Consider the following 24,873-nt stretch of genomic DNA (forward strand, 5'->3'; position numbering starts at 1 on the left):
AACACGTTGCTATTTATCCAGTATAAGTTCACTAAAAGTTGTCTAACTTTCAACTAAACTGCAGCAACAAGTCTCAACAAAGGAGATTTGAGGTGAGTCAACTCAAATCAAGTCGGGTTGATTTGAGTCAGTTCATGTCGTGTTGAGTCATGTCAGGTAGTGTCACGTTGGGTCAAGTTGAGTCAAGTCAACTCAGGTCAAGTTGAGTCAGGACGATTGGAGTTGAAGCATGTCAGGTCAAATCGAGTAATTTTGAGTGGAGTCCAGTCAAGTTTGATTGTATTGAGTTGAGAGGAGTCAGGTCAACTCGAGTCTGGCTGAGTCGTGTTGAGTGGAGTGAAGTCGAGTTAGGTCAAGTCAAGTCAGGATAAGTCGATGCGAGTCAGGTCAAGTCCAGTCAAGTCAGGTCAGGTTGTACTGAGTCGAGTCGAGTCAGATTGATACGAGGCGAGTCAGGATAGGTCAAGTCAGGACAAGTCGAGTGAGGACGATTTGAGTAGATGGGTTTGTGTACAAACGCTGTAGCTACATTAAGACCTGAGAGACAAACAAGCGTCAGTCAGCTACCACTGCTTAAAGCTAAACATTGTCACAGAGTTGTGAGTTAGTTTTTAATACTATTCAAGGTTGTAATGCTTCCATTTTGATCTCTCGCAGTTTGCTCTGTAACTATAAAAGCCGACTATGCAGGAGAGGGTAAGGGCTTTCGAAAGCTTTGGACTCCAGGTGCAAGGCTGTGACTATTTCCTGGAGGCAGTAGGTACTAGTCGTACAAACGTTTTGAACTGAGCGAACTAAACACCACGACCAATACTGTGGGAGTCTGTGTGACACTAAAATCAGAGAGATCCTCCAGTATTTTAACATCAAACACGTCTTCTCCATAGGTAGTAAAGGTGTGATTGGAGCTACAGGTAAACCAGGGTATCCAGGCATCAATGGAGCCCAAGGCATCATAGGACCCCCAGGGCCCCCAGGACCCTGCGGTAAGCCAGGATCCTTAGGACCACCTGGACGTCAGGGACCTCCAGGATTCATTGGCTTCCCTGGAGAAACCGGAGATTCAGTAAGATGAAATAAGACTTCATCAGTCAAATAATAATATGGAGATATCCGAGGGTGTAAGAACAGAAACTTTACCTGAGAGTCAAACAGGAAGTACAGCTGCTCGTCAAACCTGTTCAGGCTGGATTGTGCAAGGTTTTTGTTACTGAACATAGTAACATAGATTACATTTCGCTTTTCAGATTGAAAAGTGGGTATAACCAAATAACTAGAACTTTGTTTTTTGATTGTTTGAAAATGTTAAATGGTCAGAAATACTGATCTGTTGTTGTTTGTGGTTGCAGGGTGACCCGGGATGTCTGGGGAATTCTGGAGAACCTGGTCACCAAGGATGTCAAGGACAGAAAGGTACAAGGTCAACCCACTACCGCGACTCAGCAGATTTAATTGAATAAGAAAAACATTTATTTTTAAGACTTTTTATTCATGAATAGAAAGAGACAGAAAAGATTTAATCTCCGACTCCTTCATTGATTCAGTTTTTTTTACTGTGCAGGTTGTTGTGTAAAGTTTGTTTTTGTGTTTCAGGTGATAAAGGAGACTCTATTGGTTGTCCTGGTCTACCTGGAAACAAGGGGCCTCCTGGAGACTTCGGGACCCCAGGTGATGATCTGGTTCTGGTTCTGGCTCTGCAGCAGTGAAAGAAAAAAAGACAGAATCTGTTATAAAATATGATCTCTACTTATTCACAACAACACGTTTTGTAATGAAGACGATTACAAAAGATGTAATCATTGTATAAACCATCAGGTGAGTTTCTGTGTGAATTAGCTGATTTTCTCTGTTTCTCTCTCAGGACCTTCTGGACCTCGAGGAGATCCTGGAGGACCAGGTTTCATTGGGTCTCCAGGACAGAAAGGATGCAAAGGAGATCCAGGCCAACGTGGAGACCCGGGTCAACCAGGTAAATAGGTTCACCTGGACCTTTTCATTATTTTACCTTTACTCTTTAATATGAGTTGAGTCATGTGACCTGATACCAATCAACCAAAACCAGTGAAGACCAGCATCTTTTCAGTCACTCTGGGAGCAGAATGAGAGGTAGACAGGACTGTTAGAAGTTGGAAAGGGTCATTATGACACTGTTTCTCACTGTTTCTCGTCATGATGCCAGACCAACATTGACCATAAATTCTCAAGTAGTGTCGTTTATTTACGTCAGTGTCAAAGAGAACCAGACCTTTATTTATTTGATTAATTAGAGCTGTGGAAATGGACACTAGACTGAATTTACTATGAAAATACTTTTACTTGGCTACAGGTAATTCCAACCCCCCAAAATGTTTTTTTTTTTTTTGTTTTTTCTTTACCTGACCTTTATATGTTCATGTTGGCCATGCCCCCCATTATTATTGGACACTCAGCCATTATTTGAATACTGGGTTTTCTCTTAGATTTTACAGTAATTTCAAAGATAAGGTGGGCAGAACACATTTGCTTGATTTCTCCAACATGTTTGATGGGAGGCAGAGTTTGATATAGTCATGTTTGAAACTGCACAGTGAAATTAAACAAGCTACTTACCCCAAACCTGTCTTCTGTCTGTCTTTCTGTCCGTCTGGTTTATTTAAGGTGTGATCGGTCCCTCAGGTCCAAGAGGTCGTTCGGGCTGTGCGGGTCTTCCTGGTCAAGCTGGTGATGATGGTCCTCCAGGACCGCAGGGCTGCTCGGGACTCCAAGGTCAGAACTCAGCCCCAGACCTGCTGTTATGTCAGCCATGTTAGATTTTTTGCTCAATGAAAAGCAAGAAGTGTCTAGTAAAGAGAAAAGGTTTAACTGCTTATCTTCTTACATTATATTAGGGATGGTGTTCTGACATACCCAGATTCATTAAGCTGCGCAGCCAACGAATATCCCATCAAATCTTTTATTCAATGTGTTTAGTCTCTCTCTCTCTCTCTCTCTCTCTCTCTCTCTCTCTCTCTCTCTCTCTCTGATACCAAGGGCATCAGATTCCACCAAACAAACTACTTAAAAAGATTCGATAAGGAAATCGAAAGGATTCAGATATGACAAGCAGATTTGGAACTGCATTCAGATTCAATAAAATGCCATCAAACCCCAGTTAGCAAGGCTAACCTAATAACGGCTGTTTCCGACGGTCACATGAGCCTCCCCTTGCATGTCACAGTAGTCCTGTGTAGTAGTGACTTTGCTTCACCTGAAATTATACTGAAAACTCCTATTAATACCAGGTGTAAATGTATAGGCCTGTGATCAGATGTCATTATCTAGACACACTTCATAGGTTGTTACCAGGGGGAAGATGATGCGACCAAATCTGATGGTGAGGCAGAGTTAAATAACAACCATTATTATAGCTACTAACCAACTCTTCCGACGACCAGGACTAGTGTGACAAAAGCAAACATAACAACCAATTTAATAAAACAAATAATCAATAGGAGGTTTCCAGGTGTGGGGACAGCTGGGTTGATACTGAATATAGTTAAATTGACTTGTGATTTTACTTTTACAGTTGTCTGTTGTTGTGTGGTGATTGTTATTATATTGAATTGACAGATCACAGTGTACAGATGCAATTGTGATGACAATTTTCTTTTTCCAAATGATTTTGTTGCATCAGGTCCTCCTGGACCTCTGGGACTTCATGGACTGGACGGATTGAAAGGAGTGAAGGGGGACATGGGCACCAGAGGTATAAGTCGTTCATATCTTTTGTGACAATATTATCTATCTCCCCACATATACAACCAACTAATATCATGTGAACAAAGTAGAGTTCAGCTACCTGACCTTAACCCGACTGATCTGACTGGTGTCAGGTTGGGTTCAGGCTGTTTTGTTGTTTCAGACTTGCCTTATGTAACTTAATAATACACTTGTATTTCTGTCTTTTTCTCTCTTGTTCTGCTAAATGTCTGCTTGGTGTATTTGCAAGTAGATACACAATTTCCTCTAGGAAGAGAGACAGAGTGAATGACAATGTGGCAATTTGTTATTAGCATGGTGAGCTAGCAGACAGGCTTCTTAAATAAGAAAATTAAGGGAAGGCCGCTGCACATCGCCAAGCCATATTTTGTGTTGGTCTGTTGTTTTCAGTTTAGTTACTTTTATTTGCGATAAAGTCTTTCCAAAGCAAGCAAATAACTTGGCCCTTGAAGAAGAAATAACAAAAATGTGACCTCAGTCTTTGCTCGTGTTCAGATCTCAAATACCAGGTGGGTTCAGTTGGGTTGGGTCTGTAAGGTGTCGGTACGGGCTCTGGATTCTAGACCAGAACTCTCGATCGAAGGTCCATACTTGATGAGATGACAGTTAAAGTATTGTGTATCCATTTACTCAGCATGAACATGAGCTTTTGGTGATTTTGTTGTTGGACCAGTTTCTAAGTGTGAGAAACTACAGAATAGGATAAAATCGTGGAGGACTTTGTCCAAACCTTAAAGTGATTAAGGGGCGATAGTGAAGTGGTGACTTCATACTGTGTTCAACATGTGGAGCAGCACCACACAAAGATAGTTTTACAGCAGATTTAAAAGAGAATAAAGATGGGAGCATCCTGTTTTTGTGAAACTAAATGACCTTCTGGCTTGTCAGAGTTAAGTTGGTGACATAAATTTAGTTTTTAAAATAATGTTTATTTTGTAACTTTCCCTAGGACTCACAATAAAAACAGTTTAACTGTCTATCTTTTTAGGTCTGGGTGTGCAGGGTCCTCCAGGTCTCAAAGGTCTCCCAGGGGATAAGGGTCCTCCAGGTCCTCCAGGTCCCTTTGGTACATCCCAGCCTGGACGAACAGGACCCAAAGGCCCCCCAGGACCCAAAGGTCCGTAGCAGCGTGCTTCCCCTCAGTGATAAATTGTGCCAGACCAGTGGTGATGTTAACGTCACAGTTTACCCACTGATACATCCAAAGATCAGAACTTTAGTTTGTTTCTCTGTCAGCAGTGTCTCTTCGTGTGTTGTTGTAGGACCTCCAGGGGATTGTGGACTTCCAGGTAAACCTGGACCAAACTGTAAAGATCCAGTTCCAGGACCTCGTGGAGACCCTGGTTGTCCTGGACCAGATGGAGTGCCAGGTCAGAATTTAACGTTCAAGTTTAATAAACTTCAACAGATATATCACACTGGATGACGTCTGACCTGGGTTTGGTATTACAGGTTTTCCTGGGGACATTGGGGATCCAGGTCGAAACCCTCCGGTACCTGGGGATGATGGGGATAACGGGGAGACAGGATGCCAGGGGCCAATAGGCCCAAAGGGATCTCCAGGGCCCAAAGGACTGCCAGGCATCGCAGGAGACTGTGGAATGAAAGGTCAGACTCTCTCCACGAATCTGAGATATCTTCAAATGAAGATACCTGACATCCTACTCATTGATCCTCACTCAGAGAGCTAACTGTTAACTCACTAGCTGGCGAGGCTCTACTCACTCTCAACAGCTCTCTGTGCGCTGCGGAGCAGTTTATACTGGGACAGAGCAGATTTAATAGAAGTGGATGGTGACACACAGCTAATAAACTACGATAGCTTCCTACATTTTAGACTCTCCTGGTCTCCATTCAAAGCTAAGCTCAGTCAACACGGCAGTCAACAACTCAGTCAGCAGCACAAATTTGTGCCTCAATTCAACAAACTTGCAAACTATATGAACAATTTTCGTAGATTCACTTATTTCCACTAATCGTGGCACTTTCATTGGAATGTACGTGGACTGTCAGTCTGTTTCAGTTGGTGAAGTCTATATATATCTGTGTGTATGTGTGTGTGTGTTTTTGTGTCTGTGGCCTTGTTTTACTATATTCATGGGGTCAGAAAACCAGGAGCCCACTATAATTGTGGGGTCCAACGGATTTGTGCGGAACAAAATGCTCTACTCAATAATTTTAAATGCCTGTTTGAGGGTTAAGATTTGGTTTTAGGGTTAAGCGTAGAATCGGGTCTCGGTTAGGGTCAGGGTAAGGGTTGGGGTTATGCATTCAGTTGTGATGGCTAAGGTTAGAGTAACATGTTAGGGACTGCATCATGTCAATGATGGGTCCTCACAAATATAGTAAAACAAGGATGTGTATATGTGTGCGATCAGGTATGAAGGGGTCACAAGGTCTGATGGGACTACCTGGTAATCGGGGTCCTAGAGGTTCTCCTGGTTCCAGAGGGCTTCCAGGACCAAAAGGACTTGATGGACTGGTGGGTCCAAAGGGAGAGAAGGGAGGAGTCTCCCCCTGCCCCACTTACCCTCCCCCCCAACGAGGCTCCCCCGGTCCACATGGCCCCCCTGGTAATGTTGGAGAGCCCGGGCTCCAGGGAGAATTGGGCCAGAAGGGACTCAAAGGTGAGCAACAGGACGTGGACCAGGTCCAATTCAGACTGTTTTCTGTTATGTCAGACAGTATTTGATCTTTTCTCTGCTCTGAAGAGATTTCATTACACGCATCCCAGTAAAATAAAATTCAGAACCAGCTCACGTTAATTCAGTACCTTAATGAGGTGATGCAGATGAAAAGTTAAAAATAAAAGTGAAACTACTAGCCTCAGGTTTAGTGTCAGTGCAGCCGATTATAAAGATTTTGTGTGTTTCAGGTATAAGGGGGGATCCTGGATCTGAGGGACCAATAGGCTTTTCAGGTTCCCCAGGTCCAGATGGAAACCGAGGAGAGCCAGGCCGGCAGGGGGAGAGTGGAGCAGTGGGAGCCAAGGGTGAGACCTCCACCTGTCTGTGTTTATCTGTCTGATGGTCTGCCGCTTCTTATTAGTTTTATTTTGTTTTACTTCATTAGTTTACTTCAGTGATTTACATAATTACTCTTTTGCATAATTTCTTTCTTCTGTGTTCTTAGTGTTAGTTACAACTACTTAGTAGTATTTATCTGGTAAGTTCTAATTTAGTGTTCCAGAAAATATGTGAGAAAATACAGTCGGTCTCTGTGGAGATACACGTAAACGCCTTTGTGAACCTATAAGGGGATGCCCCCTGAAAGTCGATGAGCTCGGTGGATCATGGGAAGCCCCCTGGTACTCTAGACCTATAGCAGCATAACTAGGGGGTGGTTCAAGACAAGCCGGAGCCGTAACTGTAAGCTTTATCCAAAAGGGAGGTTTTAAGCCTATATTAAATGTGGAGAGGGTGTTGCCTCCTGGACCCAAACTGGAAGAAGGTTCCACAGTAGAGGAGCCTGATGACTGAAGGCTCTGCCTCCCGTTCTACTCCTGAAGACTCTAGGAATCACAAGCAAGCCTGCGTTCTGGGAGCACAGTGTTCTAGTGGAGTAATAGGGTATGTACCTAGGTAAATTACAGATCGGCACAAGGAAAAGAAGAGAAATTTAATACAAAATTAAATAAATTTGATAGTAAAATTAACACAAACATGCCAAACAATAACAACAATAATTAATAATGTCAACACAAAGGAGTTTAAAAAGGTGGGGAATGGAAACGTCAGCAGCATTAACGAGTGCTGCTTCAGACATATAGTTTGAACCAGAGCATAAGGCCACATACACAACTACACACACGTCACATAGAAGATCAATGAGGAACAAACAGAATAATATGAGTTAAACAAAAGATGATTTAAAAATGTCTCGAAGGCAGCGGGAAAGAACAGGTTTCCTAATGGTCACAAGATTGATTATCCATTAGCCATTTTTGAAACAGAGCTTTGAATATGTAAATTAGCAAAAAAATCTCAACTACACAAGAGAACTTTTTAAGGGAGAAAAATTTTAATTGATAGTGAGTGTGGTGAAAGATACATCTGTTTTCCAATCTGTGATAGATATTTAAAAAAAAAAAACATTTAATACAGATGGCACTGCCGGTGTTCCCTTTACATATATACATATTTGTTTTTTATTTAAATGTTATATCAGCACATATAAGGACCCCAAAATCCAGAGGCTGCTCTGTTCTTAAACTGTCAAACGAAATATACTGATTTTGTTCTCAGCGTTACCTTCAGACAGACAAATACTAAATGTCGAATCTGAGACCAAATTTTATCTTCCAAAAGAAATTATAACATCTTCCGAAACGCTACAGACAAAAGTGCCGGCGGTAAATTACTGAAAGACTCACCAAGGTAAGACTGCTCTAACCGGGATGGCAGTGGACACTGACTGGCCGGTCGTCTTGGGACCGGGCTGCGAGCTGCTTAGACGGCCGCTGGTCTCATCCGGCAGATGGATCCTCGCATCTCCGATACGTCGGAACAAATTTCCAAATACACAGTACCTATTGGCTAAACTGACCACCTACTAGAACTCTACATTGTTTATTTCTTACATAAAAAAATATCAAAAACTAATAAAGTGCAGTCCTATGAGGAAAATGAGAACATCTTCGAGCTGTGCTCAAAATCTCCACCATCACAGCTGGTTGATGCGAAATGCATTCCGGGATGCTTGGCTACCTCAAGTCCAAACGGTCAGCTCCCAAAGTACTCTCTATAGAATGGGCAAGAACAGTTCTGGATATTTCAGCTGCACTTGGGTAGACGTGGACTTCTGAGAATGTGAGCAGCACTTGGGCTGTGACTGATGACGTTTCACAAGAACACAAGTAGTAGAGAAGAACGCAGATTGAGAAAGGCCTCCTGAGTCGACTTGCATTTTGTCAGTCGAATCACTGCTGTGTCATTGTACACAGAGCTACGCAGAAACTACAGCACGGCAGGCTGTCGACTTTACACACTGACTCTTGTCTCAAAATAACTGAACCACAAAACTAGCTCTGATGAAAGTGGAGACGGTTGGTGGAAATCAGGAGCAGAGCAACTCAATTCCGTTGGCCGTTCCGAGGCTCTCAGCTCTGGCGCCGACTGTCAATGGCTCGGCTAGTTTTGAGCCAGATGCTGACAAAACCATCGTTGCTGTGCAGTTTGACTGAATGTTTGCCTCACGGCAGCCAGTCAGAAGAGACACTCCATGGTGCGCTAGGATTTTATACTTGAGCTGCGAGCGAGGCTGGATTACCAACCTGGCAAAGCCGGCAACTGGCCAGGAGCCCCAGACCACCAGGTACCTCAAAAGCCCCAGGTTCTCTCCTTATCATTTCTGTCTACATAATTTGATTAATCATAGATTTGAAATGGTCTCCACTGAAGTACAATATCAACTATGACAGAGGCTCAATCTTTCAGTCCTTTCTTGAAGAGAGACTGTGTCAAAATCTGGTTTGAAGACCTGAACTGTTTGGGGTCGTTTGTTGTAAAGTTGTGCTTTATTAAATTGCTTCTATTTTTTGTGTGTCAAGTAATTAAGAGGCAGAAACCCACAGGTAAGATTGCATTATTCCACAATGGAGAACTGTAAAGGCCAGTTTATGGTTTTCGCTCGCCCTCCAACGGACGCGCTTCTTTTTGTGCTAGAGTCAGGGAGTGGGTACGACGCAGACAAATTCTATACAAGAAACAAAACATAGAAAATATGATAGCGACATCTTGACAGCAAGAAGAAGATGAAAACATTTATTTCAAGTGGAGTCTTTTGGACATGCGGACTTGTAAATCTTGAATTTTCCTTAAAGCTGCGACCAATAATTATTTTCATCATGAATACGTCTGACTGTTATTTTCTTTAATAATCGATTGATTGTTTGGTGTTTAAATAGTCAGAAAATTGTGAAAAATGCCTGAACTTGAAAAAAGCCCAAGTTAAAATGTTCAGATTGCATCGTTTTGTCTGACCAACAGTCAAGAATCCAAAAATGTTAAGTTTACTACCGTAGAAAACTGGGAAACTAGGAAATATTCATATTTAAAAAGAATTTTTTGGCCATTTTACTTTTTTTTTTTTTTTTTAAATGACTTAAACAGTTAATCCATTATCAAACTTGATGTCAATTATTTTCTGTCCCTCGACTAATGGATTAATCAAGTCTGCTCTAGAGTACTGGTTGGTTTCTGGATATCTGGGGAAATAATGAAACTGCCTTGCATAATGGGGGTCAGTAGGGACCTAACAACAAATTTCTTGTCCCGGGGCCCCTCAGGAAAGTAATCCAGCCATGACCACAAGCAGTGCACGTGCACAATTTTACCTTTTCTGTGTGGAGATCGGAATGTTTTCACATCACACGATGAATAAAGGCAATAAAATACGGGTCCAACAGGTAGAATTAGTTTCAAGTGTTTTCAAGCTTCACAGTAAACTGAGCATCAGCAGCCTGAACAAACATACTGGTCCATTATAAACAAATGAGTCTCTTAGACCGCGGTGGAAAGGAAATTACATTAAAAAGGCCACAAACCAGTTAATCTGACTCAACATGGCTGACAGGTGAATTTGGGGTTCAGTTTGCGTTAGAGTGGTTCGTACAGTTGTTATGTGAATCATCTGTGTGGATTTATTTTGCTGATGTAACTTCCTGTCGTGGTCTTTTTGTCTAAGGTGATTCTGGTCCAATCGGTGGCTGCGGTCCTCCTGGACCATCCAAAACCTTGAACTCTGGCTTCCTGTTGGTGAGGCACAGCCAATCAAAGAATATTCCCACCTGTCCATTAAACATGAGGGCCCTATGGAACGGATACAGCCTGCTGTACCTGGAGGGTCAGGAGAAGGCTCACACTCAGGACCTGGGTATATACATACACTTAAACAAATAAAGACACACATACTAAGGTTCCCATGCTGTTAAACTACAATTTGGATTTGGCCTTTCTTAGAGTTTAGTTTCACAGACAATTTCCTCATCACATCAGTCTTACTCTAAACCTACCAATCCCTACCCTTGATCATGCAGGACTTGTGCCCAGAAGTTGATGATCAGTTACTTTGTTGTACTTGAGCTTTTGCCCAGTCACCAGCTGCTCCTTCAGCAGGTAAAGCCTCCCACCCCAGCCCCCTTCCACACTCCCTTAACCCCCTTGCAGGCCAGAACAAGCAACAATACCCTGAGCTACTTGAACTCCTTCACTTCAGCCTGAAATAAAACAATCGACCGGTTTCCGGCAGAGTACCACAACGTCAGACTTGGAAGTGCAGGTTCGTCCTCATGAAGACAGCAGAACCACATCGTCATCAACTGCACCTTCAGAATCTGTTCATGAAAATCAGACACAGAATCTGAGACAGGAACAACCCTGGTGGAGTCCAACACCCACTGAGACCATTTCTGACTTCTTGCTGAGAATATAGACACAGCTCTCACTCTGGTTATAGAATTAATGAATGGCTCAACCCCAATACTCCCACAGTACTCCCCTACAAGATGCCCTGGGGGATATGGTTATAAACGTGCTCCAAGTCCACAAATCACATGTAGACTGGATGGACAAACTCCCATGATTCCTCTGGGATCTCTGCCAGAGTAAAAAGATGGTCCAGTCTCCTTTCAGCAGCCAGACAGAAACTTTCCCAGGGAGGCTGAGCAGTGTGATATCCCGATAGTTGGAGGTCATGCTTCGGTCCTCTCTTTTTAAACAATGCACACCACCACCCCTACCAGACGACGGGAGCTGTCCCTGACCTCCACAAGATGCCGAAGAGTCAACCAACACAGCTCCACAATGTCAAAGCATCTCAGAATGAATCTCATCCACACCTGGTGTCTGCAGAGCTTTGTGACGACCTCTTCCCCCCAGTCTTCCAGCAATGCCTCTTCTATGGAGGACGTGTCCGTCGGGTTCAGGAGTTCCTCAAAGTGGTGCTGTTATCCCCTGCAGTTCCCCCGGAGAACCACTCACACACATCCACACACAACAGCATGTTCCTTCATGAGAACTGATTTAAGCTAACCAAAGATCTTTGATTTGGTAAAATGAGCTGTATTATATTTGGTTAATATTTGTACCATTGATATTTCCAGGTCAGGCGGGGTCCTGTATGCGTGTCTTTTCCACCATGCCGTTCTCCTCCTGTAACATGGGAGCCTGCTCCTACGCCAGTCGTAACGATAAATCCTATTGGCTGTCGACAACGGCGGCCGTCCCCAGCATACCTGTGGGCGGACCCTCCATTGAGGAGCACATCAGCCGCTGTGTGGTGTGTGAAGCCCCCTCCTCACCTGTCGCACTGCACAGCCAGACCTCCAACCAGCCAGACTGCCCCCCCAGATGGACGAGCCTGTGGACCGGATACTCCTTCCTCATGGTGGGTACTGCAGTACTGAAAGTACAACTAACTCCACTACTGCTACTGCTGCCAATAATAGTAATAATTCCACTGCTAATGTGGTTACTCTAATACTAAAAGTACTAGTACTACAGAACTAGTACTGCTACTCCAAGAATACTAAAAGTAAAAACCAAACTTAAAACTAAACTTAAACTAAAAACACCAGGTACAATAATCCTACTTTAACTGTTACTGCTGCTAAATCTTTTAGCCGAAACATGAAGTCGCCTGATGATGATGTCATTTCCTGTGTGTGTTGCAGCATACAGGTGCAGGGGATGAGGGCGGCGGCCAGTCTCTGACATCATCAGGAAGCTGTCTGACAGACTTCAGGGCCCAGCCCTTCGTGGAGTGTCAGGGGCCTCGAGGAACCTGCCACTACTTCGCCAACATCTACAGCTTCTGGCTGACCAGAGTGGAGATGAGCACCTCCGCCTCCAACAGCTCCTCCACCACACTGACCGAGGGCTGGCAGCAGAGGGGGAACATCGGGAGGTGCAACGTCTGCATGAGGGAGTGAGAGGGAGGAACACCACCTCTTCCTGCAGGAGGGAGTGAGGGGGATGCTTCACCACCTCCTCCTGCAGGAGGGAGTGAGGGGACGCTTCACCACCTCCTCCTGCAGGAGGGAGTTGAATAGACGCTTCACCTCCTCCTCCTGCATGCAGGAGTGAGGAGCTCCTCCTCCACCGAGGGGATGCACAAGAAGAGACTCGTTTATTTGTCTCTGTGAGGAGAGACTGTCATGTTAAAAATAACGCTGCCTATCAATCGATCAATCAATCAGTCCTGTTCAGATCAACAGGAATGACTCAGAGCAGCACAAATGATCAAAATGATTTATTTTGTCTTTGGACAAAACGTCACAAACAGATGTTTGAACTGAGGTTGTCTGATGTCACTGTTTAATTTTAGGTTTCACAACAGGGTCACGATGTTTGATCCCGACTTGATGTCAAAGATTCGTCAATAAATAGGTCATCTGATAAAAACTCAGCTGCTGGGCCTGAAATTAGTTTTCACCAGATCACCAAACCGGGTCTTAGGTCTTAACAGTCACTCCAAGTTTCCTCTGTACAAAACCGTTTGCTTAGAATGAAGAGAGGTCCTGATCCATTTCAACGCTAAAAGAACCGGGTACTGGGACTGACCGGGACTGCACCGACCTGGCAACGCTGTCAGCCGGCACGTGTCCAGTTGGTGTTGTTATGAACGTGTTCATATTTTTATCGGGTACAGTCCGTGCGCTGGTTCCAGCTCATTTATTCTCAGCGTCCTCAGTCTGACACAGTGTCGCCTTTCACCGCTAGGAGGCGCTAGAGTCGGATCAATTTCAGTCTTACAAATCGCAGCCCATTAAGAAAAGAAATTGCACAAACAGAAACAGTGAGTTGTTGTAACAATGAAAGACGGAGCTGTTTGTCAGTATTTTTGGTTCAGTCAAAGGAAGTGTTGCGATGGATGATCAGTAATTACAAACACTTTGTTGATTCTGTCAACGACTCATAAAACATCTGAGCTGTTCAGGGGCTGAAAGCCCTCTGCATCGTTCAGCCTTCGTCGGTATTTGTGCCAACCCGTTGCCTACACATACTGTTTTCAACTCAAAATAATTTTATTTATTTATAATTTTGTCCAAACTTATAAATTGAAAAGTTCTTTTAGCCCCCGTCCTTTTTGTAATTTCACCTAGGTTTAAGGCCGGAGAGAGTTCGAGACCTCCAACCTACGGCAACGTCCACCGAACCAGCCGGTCGCACCCCAGTAGCAACTTGGTAATAACTCGTTAAAAGCTTTGACTGGTAATAATCTAATTTTAAAACATTGTCCAACCCCAGTTTGAACCCTGACATGATGTTGTGATGGATTTAACGGAGGAACTTTTAAATTGTTGGAAGTCATATTTATTACTATCACTGTTGTCAGGTGAAAACCTCGTATCGCCTAAGTGTCAACTTTTTCGTTGCTCTGGAAACCAGACTGGTTTTACCTGCGTGACTTTTACTTAAGTGCATTCGAAACCTCGCAGCTCACGCCATCAGTCGGCTGATTGAAAAGCTACGAGGTTTTCACGCCACAGCGGCCTTAATGTCACATCCTGCGATGTCGCATCCTGTAACAGCTGATCGGTCGGTGCGTCGGAGTGACGTTCTCTCGTCATCAGAGGACAACGACCAACGCCCCAGTGAACTTTAGCCCCGCCTCCAGCCCTGCCCACAGCCCAATCAGAACTGCACTGAAAATGCACTCTGATTGGTCAGCTGAGAGGCAGTGACCGCGTGTCATCGGTCAGTCAGTATTTTGTTAATGAGTAGGGAAAGAATCGTGTGAGAAGCTGTGAATATATTTGACATTAAACCTTGAAACGTCTCATTGTTCCAGTTCTCTTTCAGACCAGACGTGTTCGGAGCTCCTCCCTCAGCTTCCTTTTAAATGTTTCCAAGTTTCAGTGTAAAAACAAAGAGCAGCGCTGACGTCTGCAGTCACACTGTAACCCAGAAATGATTCAGCTCAAGGTTCGTTCAACACTAAACAGACGAGTAGCGACAATCTGTCCTGTTACTGAGTCGAGCATCTGAACAGGATGAGCTGCAGCACAGAACCAGAACCGGAACCACAACCGGGACAGGTTCAGAACCAGGAGCTGATGATGTGAGTTTTTTATCTTCCACAGTCATCCTGTAAACTTGCCTGTCTGTTCTTCACTTTGTTGATTTGAGTATTTCTTTGTGTTATAAAGTTCCCTTCACTATTTGTCTGATAGTTTCATCTAAAAACTAAACTAGACGTCTGTAGCCACGATTCAAACATTTTAACATTTACAGAGTTAACGGAACGAATTTACGAAAACATATTTAAAAAAACCAAGTGACTTCAGTGGTTTCTGTCTGGTTTCAGTTCAGCTTCTATATGTGGTCGTGTTTCAGTTTTTCTGGTCCTGGTCCTGGTCCTGGTCCTAATCCTAATCCTGGTTCTGGTTCTGCTACTGTATTATCTCTCTGTGATTTGTAAATATGTTTGAACTCAACCGTTTTATATTTTTACTGTAAATGTCATCAGAGTATTTATTTAGCCTGAAATTAATGTTGGTGCTATTTGATGTTACATTTGTTCGTTTTTATTTTATTTTGGTAAATGATGACACGGTGAAGCCCCGCCCCTCTCTAACCACCGCCAAAATAAGATGACAAACATTAACGTGTATCCCTCTGACTAAAGGGCAGACTCTGATTTCGCTTTTACTTTTCTGTTTGTCTGTTTTTTTATTTATCTGTGAATTTATCGCGACGGAAACTGAATTTTTAAAAAAAACAACTTTGCTTTCTTTCATCAAACTCTATCAAAAGATGACACTTGTTTTTAATGTTTCCTATATAGGTTTTTCATTGTTCGAAACATGAATGCAGCAACAATTAAATATAAAACAAAGACCTAATTTAACTACAGTTCCCATGATGCCTTGAGAGGTGGCCTGTGGTTAATACTGAAGACCAAACGCTGGTTTTAGTTTTATTAAAATGTCGAGTTCAGTTCAGCGGTAAATCCTGGTTAATCTGGGACTCCAACAGAAAATGGCAGGTTCAGAAAGGATCAAAAAAAGAATCGATAAAGGGAGAAAATCAGGTGTCACAAGCGGGCGGGACTTCGTTATTACCTGAGGAGGATCAGGAGGGGGAGGTGTCACCGTGTCCTCATTCTGTTTTTATTGTATTTAAATCTGTCAGTGATATTTTAATCTCTGTAGGAGGAATCTTCCCACTAACAACATTTTTCGTGAAACATTTTACTCTGTGGACGGACGACTTCAATAAATCGCATCAAACTTTCCCTCTGAGTCTTTGTTTTACTGCACGTCCTGATGTGCGCGTTTGATTTAAATCATCAGATTTTCACAGAGTAAATTATTCAGTCAAAACTCAGCCAGGAGAGAAATTAGTCCAGTAGAAGTAGAATATTCTGTATTAGACTTTTCATAGATTTTTTATATTCTACTAAAACTTGACTCTGTTTCTGACACTGCTCTATTGGTTGACTGGGTTGATTTCATTAGACACTAAATAGAATAGATGCAGACAGATACACGGATTAAACCGGGGATGTTGTGATCACATACGTACACATCAAACCACCAAACCACCAAAAATGACTAAAAGATGCACCAAAAAAAAAAAAGAAACATTACTGAAATATCCCAAAACTGTCAAATATTAGTCAAATAACAACAAACAAAGCAAAGAAATCTAAATAGTAGAAACTAGCAGACAGTAATTAGAACTATATCCAAAAAGTAATCTGTGAAAAGAAACTGTCCCGAGATAAATAAAGCATATCCTGTTTATAATCATGTGAATACACTGCTCTCCTGTGGCCACAGTGTGTAACTAGATATACTTACGGTGCAGTTGCACGCTGGGACCACTGATGCTTAAACGGTCATTAAAGCATATATTACTATCATCAATAATAAATAAAGCCAAATCAAAATAATAAGCAACGGACAAATAATTAAAATAAATAAATAAAACCCAGTGCAAAGAAAATTTGAAATAAAAAACACCGAGACTTGATGTGATCTTTGGCTTATTATTGTATTATTTCTGACAAGTTCCCTTGTTTCCTTGTATTTATATTTGATAAAATGTTGTCGTGGTTTTTTTAAGCAAAAATGCTAAAAATCCACCGTTTTTTTTCAGTTTGTAAAATGTGAATATTTGTCGTTTGTGTAGTTTACTGTCCACTGAGTTGACGTGTTCTCTGACGTCTTGTACTTCCTGGGTTCTATTTTTGACCCGTGTCGTCCACATATCTGAACCAGTGGCCCGGTGCTCAGGGCTCTGCGCTATACTTCTTCCCTGTTGACGTTGGCCACGCTGGGGGATACTGGTGAACCCGTGGCGCAGCCTCGTTGTACTGGAGATAGGTGGTGTTCAGGCAGAGGTCCAGCAGTTGTGGTCTGAGCTGAGGCTGGTTTTATTATTGAGGGTGTTGTCATGTAGCAGTCGTTGCCTTATGGTTTCCACTGCCTCCATAGTTGGAATGCATGAAAACCATGAGGTCACATCGTAGAAGACCATGGTTTCATCCAGGTCCAGTTTCAGTCCTCGACCCTTGTTCACAGAGTCCATGGAGGTTTGAACCTGGTGAGGAGTGTTTCCAACCAAGGGAGCCCAGATGGTGGCCACATGTTTGTTGGAAGGGCTTTTTTGGGGGGGGGGGGCTCCTTCTTTGTGACTTCTCCAGGACACAAGTGATGATATTGTTCATGGTTTCCTCCTCCTGTGGCTGTAGTACACGTTCTAAGACCTGGTGGGGTATTGCCCCGGTGTTTCAGATGCGTTCGTGCCACGGAGTGGTGTGGTGACTCCGGTGTGGTTGTCCGCTGTGTTTAGGGCCACCGCGTATCGTCCCTTAATCTGCCGCTAGGACGGGGACGTTCCGGTCCCGGCTCGGTGACGTCAATGCCTTCCTTTCCTGGAAGGATCTACAACCGAAAATAAACAAAAGACTAAGAAGACACAAAATTAAAAATAGCAGCGTGATTGTTGTATCTTGAAAAAAAAAAAGTAATTTAAAGCACAACGGTCATTGATCTGATGTCTTTTATTGTCATTTAAAGCTGATCTCTGTACAGAACTATTCATTTCATACATCCACATTTACAAGAGACAGAGACATGAATAACAGACAGAAGCCAGGTTTGTCCGACCGGAACTGCGTCTTTGGTAAGGGAGATCTCACACGTCAGAGCGTCCTTGAATGCACCAATGAGACATTTCAAAAACAGTCAAGAGCATCAGCGCATGAAAACAAAACTTTGAGCAAAAACAGCTGATTTTTATAGAAAGCGGCTGCTTGGAAGGAAAGTAATGAAAACGGATGGTTTGAAAAATGATCAGCAGGAATTTTAAACTTTCAGTTGTTTGTAGTTTATGAGCTAAAACATGCAAAACCATTAAATGTGGAAATGTGAGGAAATGAAAAAAACCACTCAAATATGAGATGTTTAGGCCCGTTTCGTCCTCAGTCTGTCGTTCTGTCCCTCTCGTGTCGACAGACTGAGCCTTCCCTCTCCTTTCTTGACATCCGACCTTTGAACCAACAGCGGATATGCTGGAGTAAAAGTCTAGAATTCTACCACCAGAAAGAAATAATACGTCTCTAGTCATCTCTGAATCCACATATATAATAAACCTCATCCCACCAAAGAGCTTGAACTAGAATCACTGCTTTAAATACACAGTCAGCTGACAGAGGCTCGGATCTTCGTCTAGTACCTTTGATTAAAATGTGTCTTTTTTTTTTTTTTATTATATCACGTGCAACAATAAAACTACAAAAGTCCAGTTATTGTCATGAAGCATATCCAGGTCCTGGGGTTACAAACTGAGCTCCTCTGAAATCCTGAAGGGTCAAAATCCCCAAAACAAATCCTGAATTTCATCTTGCATCCAGCTACTGGTTCTCAGTCCAGGTTCCAGTTTATTGATCCTGACTGGACAGAAAACAAGAGAGGCACCTTAGCAATCCCGATGATCCGAACTGTGTTTACTTCAGTCTGGATCAGTCCTCTTGTTCTGGTCTTTGTCCCAGAATGCACTTCAGTCTAGAGTCCACCACAGCACAAAGAACCGCTTTCCTTTTACTGATCTTCTATTAAGTTCCTTTCAGCTCAAAGTCTTGAAATCCTGCAGGAAAATGTTGTGACGGTTTGTTCTTAGGTCAAACAGGTCCCATCGCGGCTCATGTGATTTAGTAAAACCGTGATACGTAATCCTGCTACATGTGTGAACATCAACACGAAAACTGCAACAAACCCCCGTGTGAAGCCTGAAAAATGCGACTTTAAATCCCCACAGTGACGTTATGTGTCAGTGAGGCCTGGTCACAGCCACAAGTGTCAGAGCAAAGTCGGTTCATTTAAATGGAATCGCTGCGATCGGAGGATCTGGTCACAGTGAAGCAACTCACGCAGGCCTTAACCTTGTTTTGTGCCCTCTGAAAGTTAACTGGTGACCCTCTGGGGGGGCCCGACCCCCGGGTTGGGAACCAGCGGACTAAATTCTCTCCCTGTCTGCGACGTAGCTAAAAGCAGCTCCACCTGGAGCAGCTCCACCGGTAAAACGCTGCCGAAGCCTCCGTGACTCAGGATCAAGGATCTGATCGCGTCAGAGAGGATCAGAGACCAGTCACAGGAGACAGGTCCCTGCACAGTGAAGTACTTTTACTGTGATACTGGAACTGCAGGAAGTATTTTTACTGTGATAAGGTAACTACAGGAAGTACTTTTACTGTAATACTGGGACTAAAGGAAGTACTTTTACTGTGATACTTAAGGTAAATTTGATAATTTAGGTAAATTTCAGTGCTTTTACTGAAGTAGAATTTTAAATTTAGGACTTTTACTTGTAACAGACCATTTTTACGGTGAAGTATCGCTACTTTTACTCAAGTAAAAGAGTTGACTACTTCTTCCAACACTATGTTTTTATGTAGGTGTCTCTGGATTGGGAGGGGGGGGGGGTCAAAGTCCATCCATGGTGAATTTTGACATGAAAATTTATGGGATTTATTTTGTAATGGTTAGCTCTATGACACCGTGTCTTTGTAGACTGAAGATAAAGTTCTACCTGCCCAGTAATACCTGAACATCTCGTTCTCAGATTTAGATGCACCTATAGCAGATGACCATTTAGCAAACAAGCTTGGAGAGCTTCACTGACTGGACAGTTCTCGTGTCGTCGGCCTTCTGTTGCGTTCTCTTAGACACTGGGGCCATTAGCAACAGTGAGCGTTGGAGCTATTAGCTGGTTTTTCTTAGCATATTCATCGAGTGAGAAACTTTCATTTTCTATAACTTTTGAGCCAAATGACGTCAGATCCAGTCGCTACGTCACCAAATGACGTCAGATCCAGTCGCTACGTCACCACCCAACATTAGGTCCAGTCGCTACGTCACCAAATGACGTCAGATCCAGTCGCTACGTCACCAAATGACGTCAGATCCAGTCGCTACGTCACCATCCAACGTCAGATCCAGTCGCTACGTCACCAAATGACGTCAGATCCAGTCACTACGTCACCACCCAACATTAGGTCCAGTCACTACGTCACCACCCAACATTAGGTCCAGTCGCTACGTCACCAAATGACGTCAGATCCAGTCACTACGTCACCAAATGACGTCAGATCCAGTCACTACGTCACCACCCAACGTTAGGTCCAGTCGCTACGTCACCACCCAACGTCAGGTCCAGTCACTACGTCACCAAATAACGTCAGATCCAGTCACTACGTCACCACCCAACGTTAGGTCCAGTCGCTACGTCAGTAAAACAACGTCAGATCCAGTCACTACGTCACCACCCAACGTCAGGTCCAGTCACTACGTCACCACCCAATGTCAGGTCCAGTCACTACGTCGCCAAATAACGTCAGATTCAGTCACTACGTCACCACCCAACGCTAGGTCCAGTCACTACTTCACCACCCAACGTAAGGTCCAGTCGCTACGTCAGTAAAATAACGTCAGATCCAGTCACTACGTCACCACCCAACATTAGGTCCAGTCACTACGTCACCACCCAACGTTAGGTCCAGTCACTACGTCACCACCCAACGTTAGGTCCAGTAACTACGTCACCACCCAACGTTAGGTCCAGTAACTACGTCGCCACCCAACGTCAGGTCCAGTAACTACGTCGCCACCCAACGTCAGGTCCAGTTGCTACGTCACCAAATGACGTCAGATACAGTCACTACGTCACCACCCAACATTAGGTCCAGTCACTCTGACACCAGGCTTCCAGGATCACCTGTTTCATGAAGACAGACTAATGAATTTTTTCTGTGACCAGGCCTCAACCCTGAATCCTCCATCCTACGATTTTGTTTCAACAGAAGATATTCAAAGGTGAACAGTGAATTTTTACATCTACAAGAATTTTCTGATTTCAAATCAATGTCATTTTCCTATGTAGAGAAATCTTTCAAGAATTGATTCTTTTCTGTGATTAAAATGTGCCACTAATTGTCCACCACCCATCAGCTACACCCACTCATCCTGCTGCAGGTGACACTGTCTGACAGAGGAGCTGATGTTTCAATCCCATTTTGTCCTCAGTTCTCACTGTAGTGTCCTTTAATCGGCTCTCTTCATCATCATCATCATCGCGTACGCCGTTTTGTTTTCCCATCAGCAGTGGGAGCACAGATTATTTTTATCAGGATCCCACAAAGTCAAAGTGTAAATGCTGCACTTCATGAAACTGAAATCAAACAGTCAAAATGATTCAAAGTTAACCTCACGTTAGTCTCAAAGTGTCTGGCTGGGATCTGGACACCATCCCTCCTGTTTTTTCTTAAACATGACAAACTACTCCACAGAGAAAAAAAAACAACGTATTTTTGGTGGATTATATTAAAGCAGCAGCCTGATGGAAATACTCAAGTCGGTGATGGTTTAGTGGATAATGATCAGGACTGTTTATGGAGTTAAATTAATAATAAAAACCACCCGCCGGCTGTTGGAACTCAGTCACAGTTTCACTTCCAGTCAGAACTAAAATCTCGTGACCCGGCTCTTCAGAGAACATCGTCAGGGTTTTCCCGGACGGGCGTTCGGGTTTTGCGTCGGCGCGGTCGCAGCGCAGTGAAGCACGACGAGGCGGTGAGGGCGATGCGGCTCAGGCCCACGTTTAGGCAGTGGACCTCGGAGGTGACCGGCACCTCGGAGAAGAGGGCGTGGTCCCGGGACAGCCGGGCTGAGCCACCTTCGTCACTGCTCTCGATGTCTTTGACGATGTTGAGGATCTCCTGACGCTCCGCCTGCCGAGTCATTCCCCGGATGTTCAAAATGGCCGACACATGCTTCTTCCTGAAAGCAGAGAGAAAGAGAGAGAGAGGGGGAGGAATGAACAGGGGGTGTCACTCCATGCGTTTTCACAGAACCGAAAAAGAGCAAACATGCTGTGAGGAATCGAAGAGCATTTCATGACCTTCTTATGGAAGCTGGAGTCAGTCACAGGCATTTTGAATAAACAAAAATTCTACATGCTGAAATGAATGTATAAGTGTCCTGAACTGAGAACCAGGTTAAGTCCAGAAAACTCCACCTCCGGCTGCCCTCACACTACAGCAAAAGGAAAAGACTTACAGACCGTGGCGGTTATCGGTAGGTTTTTACAGTGTGTCGGCTGAGGTGCACATTCAGACCCCTCCAACAGACACAAAAGCAGCAACTAAACCGCAGAGTAGAGTTTTTCTACTTTGATAAGCTGATACAATTCTATGTAGTGCAGATTTAAATACACATCAAAACACAATTTTACCAGCATTTAAGACGTAAGGCCATATTTTAATCCTGCAAGGCCCTCGACAAACGCAAAGCGTGGCTGTTGAAACACAAAGCACCACGCATCTGCAGCCAGGGGCAGGTAGTGGAAAGTACAATGATGATCATCATCCGAAATGGTCGCATCGTATCTCCATACAGCAGCGTTTGCACCGTTGTGCATTTCAAGAATCAAACATGAATGGTGGACTTGTTTGTTCTGAAATGATGAGCTCCAGATATTCGACGTCTCCTGTATCAGCTGTAGTGAACCGGTCTAGTGTGTGTAGAGGTGTGTGTGGTTATGTTGTGGCAGCCTGGTGTCATTTAACACAGTGGACGGCTGCGCTCCGACTGTAGATTTATCAACATGCGTGTCCTGCTGCCTTCAGATGGTTTTGTAGTAGTTTACCTACATTTTAAGAATTACTGCTTCATTTCTCTGCATTTGCTCCAAGCAGATTGATGTTGTGCCAGAAACAGACTTGGTTCTGAGACGTCTATTCTCAGTCTATTCTCCACCAAGATACCAACCAACCAACCAACCAACCTCCCCTCCGGGCACCAAACTCAGCTCAGCTGGTGGCTGCACAGGATCCGGAGTCTGTGCTGGGTTTGTAGAAAGGCCTGGTTCATTTAAATACCTGTAGCCATCAGCAGCAGGAACATCTGTGTTCGTAAGTCAGTCATTTCGCCGAAGCACGGCGCCTAATTAACACGTGCGTCACACAGTGGAGCTAATTATTTAGATTTTAAATCTTTTTGTTACGTGAAGCAAATCTACCAACCACCTTTGGATTAGATGAAGCGAGAATGCAGCCTTTGTGATCCAGTCATTAAAAGAGGCTGTAATCAAGAGACATTAATAACAGAAATGTCAAACCCATTTTCAGACATGTTTTTCTGTTGTACATCAAGATTTGAAGTTAATATTAAGCTACAGCTTCTTTAAAGGGTTAAAGGGGAAAACCCTTTTTTGCGAGGATATTATTGGAGCGACGTCTCTCAGGACACAGTGGGGAGGTAAATATAATCTATACAGCCCTTAGGAGAACAATAACCAGAGCGCGCGCAAACACACACACACACACACACACACACACACACACACACACACACACACACACACACACACACACACACACACACACACTCTCTGTGGCACTGTGGGTTACAGGTGGAGCTACGTCACGAACAGAGAGGAAGGAAAGTGTTTATGCGTTTATGCTTTGTCTTTAGTTTCTCACACAGACACACACACACACACGCTAGGGGGGTAAATACGCGACTCAAACACGCACGGATTACGCGCTCTGAACAGAAAACCGCCAGAATTTCCGCCCCCCACCGCCACCATGGATGGATCACTGATCGGGCCTTCAGGACCAGGGGGCCAGAGGGGTCAGGGGGGCCCCTGGGGCAGAGCCTCTGTATGAAGTGACCGTTAAGATTCCTGGTTTGAAAGTTACAGAGCTCAGTTAAAGGAAGTTGCTCTGTTTACTTTCAGTGTGTGAAATCGATGTAGTCACATCTCTCTGTTTTTGAGCTGCACCTTTATTTGTTTTGATGCATAAATCTGATAATTAACGTTTGTGGATGCACACAAGTAGCTGGGCTGCTGCAGGGACCGTGTTCCCGTTGTTTTTTACTGAGACTTTACTGAGAGCGTTTCCTCACAGCTACCGGTGCCTGGGTTCAGGCTTTTTTTTTTTCTTTTCCTGAAACAAACTATTTTGTCTTGTTATGTATTGATGTGATTTGCATTTCATCTGTCCTTTTGTGAAGCTGGTGTGCATTACGCTGTGTATCTCTGTTGAGCTGAAAGCTGCAGGGAGCATTTGTACAAGAACAACTCTGGGAATGTTTTTAAATCAAAGAGAGTCCAGGAAAACCGGGTTCTTACCCTCTAGACAACACAACACAGGGTCAGACCCACCCCATAAACAAACGAGCTAAAAATACGACGACAACAAACGGGTCTACTTCGGCTTGAAGGTTCAGTTCGGAGACATTCGGCGACGCTCGTCCTCAACAACTTCAGGTTTCACCAGATCAGTTGTTCAGAGCAGAATGGAGCCTGACCGATGTTTCACATATCGAAGCCTGACACCGACACTGTGGAGACGGGAAACCGAGGGACCGTCTCTAAAGTGCATGCTAATGGGCCAAGGCAGCTCTTCAGATTCTTTGTTGATAACGTTCTCTTTTTTTTTTTTAAATCAACATTTCAAAATAAATGTAATTGAATCTGGACACAACATCCCTTTATTCTGAAATATGTAATAAGGCCCCATTCTGGCCTGATGTTATTTATTTAGCTTATTCTTATCCGCGTGGAAACACTTCAGACCAACTTTACAGTGACACGAGTCTCCTCCCATCATGTACTCAACCTC

General features: G+C 43.8%; 2 protein-coding genes across 5 annotated transcripts in view; one reads left to right on the forward strand and one right to left on the reverse strand.

The window, feature by feature from the left end:
- The window catches only part of col4a4 (collagen, type IV, alpha 4), a 36,389-nt gene extending 23,122 nt beyond the window's left edge, over positions 1–13,267 (forward strand). The window contains exons 33-46 of the mRNA XM_040130994.1: positions 888–1,066; positions 1,350–1,413; positions 1,594–1,668; positions 1,862–1,969; positions 2,638–2,745; positions 3,653–3,724; positions 4,727–4,855; positions 5,001–5,108; positions 5,191–5,346; positions 6,117–6,365; positions 6,614–6,730; positions 10,423–10,611; positions 11,840–12,123; positions 12,410–13,267. Of these exons, the coding sequence (XP_039986928.1) occupies positions 888–1,066; positions 1,350–1,413; positions 1,594–1,668; positions 1,862–1,969; positions 2,638–2,745; positions 3,653–3,724; positions 4,727–4,855; positions 5,001–5,108; positions 5,191–5,346; positions 6,117–6,365; positions 6,614–6,730; positions 10,423–10,611; positions 11,840–12,123; positions 12,410–12,667 (2,096 nt within the window). The 3' untranslated portion in view covers positions 12,668–13,267. The remainder of the gene's footprint in view (positions 1–887; positions 1,067–1,349; positions 1,414–1,593; positions 1,669–1,861; positions 1,970–2,637; positions 2,746–3,652; positions 3,725–4,726; positions 4,856–5,000; positions 5,109–5,190; positions 5,347–6,116; positions 6,366–6,613; positions 6,731–10,422; positions 10,612–11,839; positions 12,124–12,409) is intronic.
- A 4,466-nt stretch (positions 13,268–17,733) lies between these two features.
- Positions 17,734–24,873, reverse strand: part of LOC120792057 (tumor necrosis factor alpha-induced protein 2-like) — a 54,000-nt gene continuing 46,860 nt past the window's right edge. For 3 of the 4 annotated variants that reach the window (XM_040131063.1, XM_040131066.1, XM_040131064.1), the window contains exon 15: positions 21,730–22,021. In XM_040131063.1, the coding sequence (XP_039986997.1) occupies positions 21,730–22,021 (292 nt within the window). Of the gene's footprint in view, positions 22,022–24,873 lie in introns of all 4 variants that reach the window. The other variant, XM_040131065.1, reaches the window with a different exon arrangement.

The sequence above is a fragment of the Xiphias gladius genome, chromosome 7 (assembly GCF_016859285.1).
Source record: "Xiphias gladius isolate SHS-SW01 ecotype Sanya breed wild chromosome 7, ASM1685928v1, whole genome shotgun sequence".
NCBI lineage: Eukaryota > Metazoa > Chordata > Actinopteri > Istiophoriformes > Xiphiidae > Xiphias > Xiphias gladius.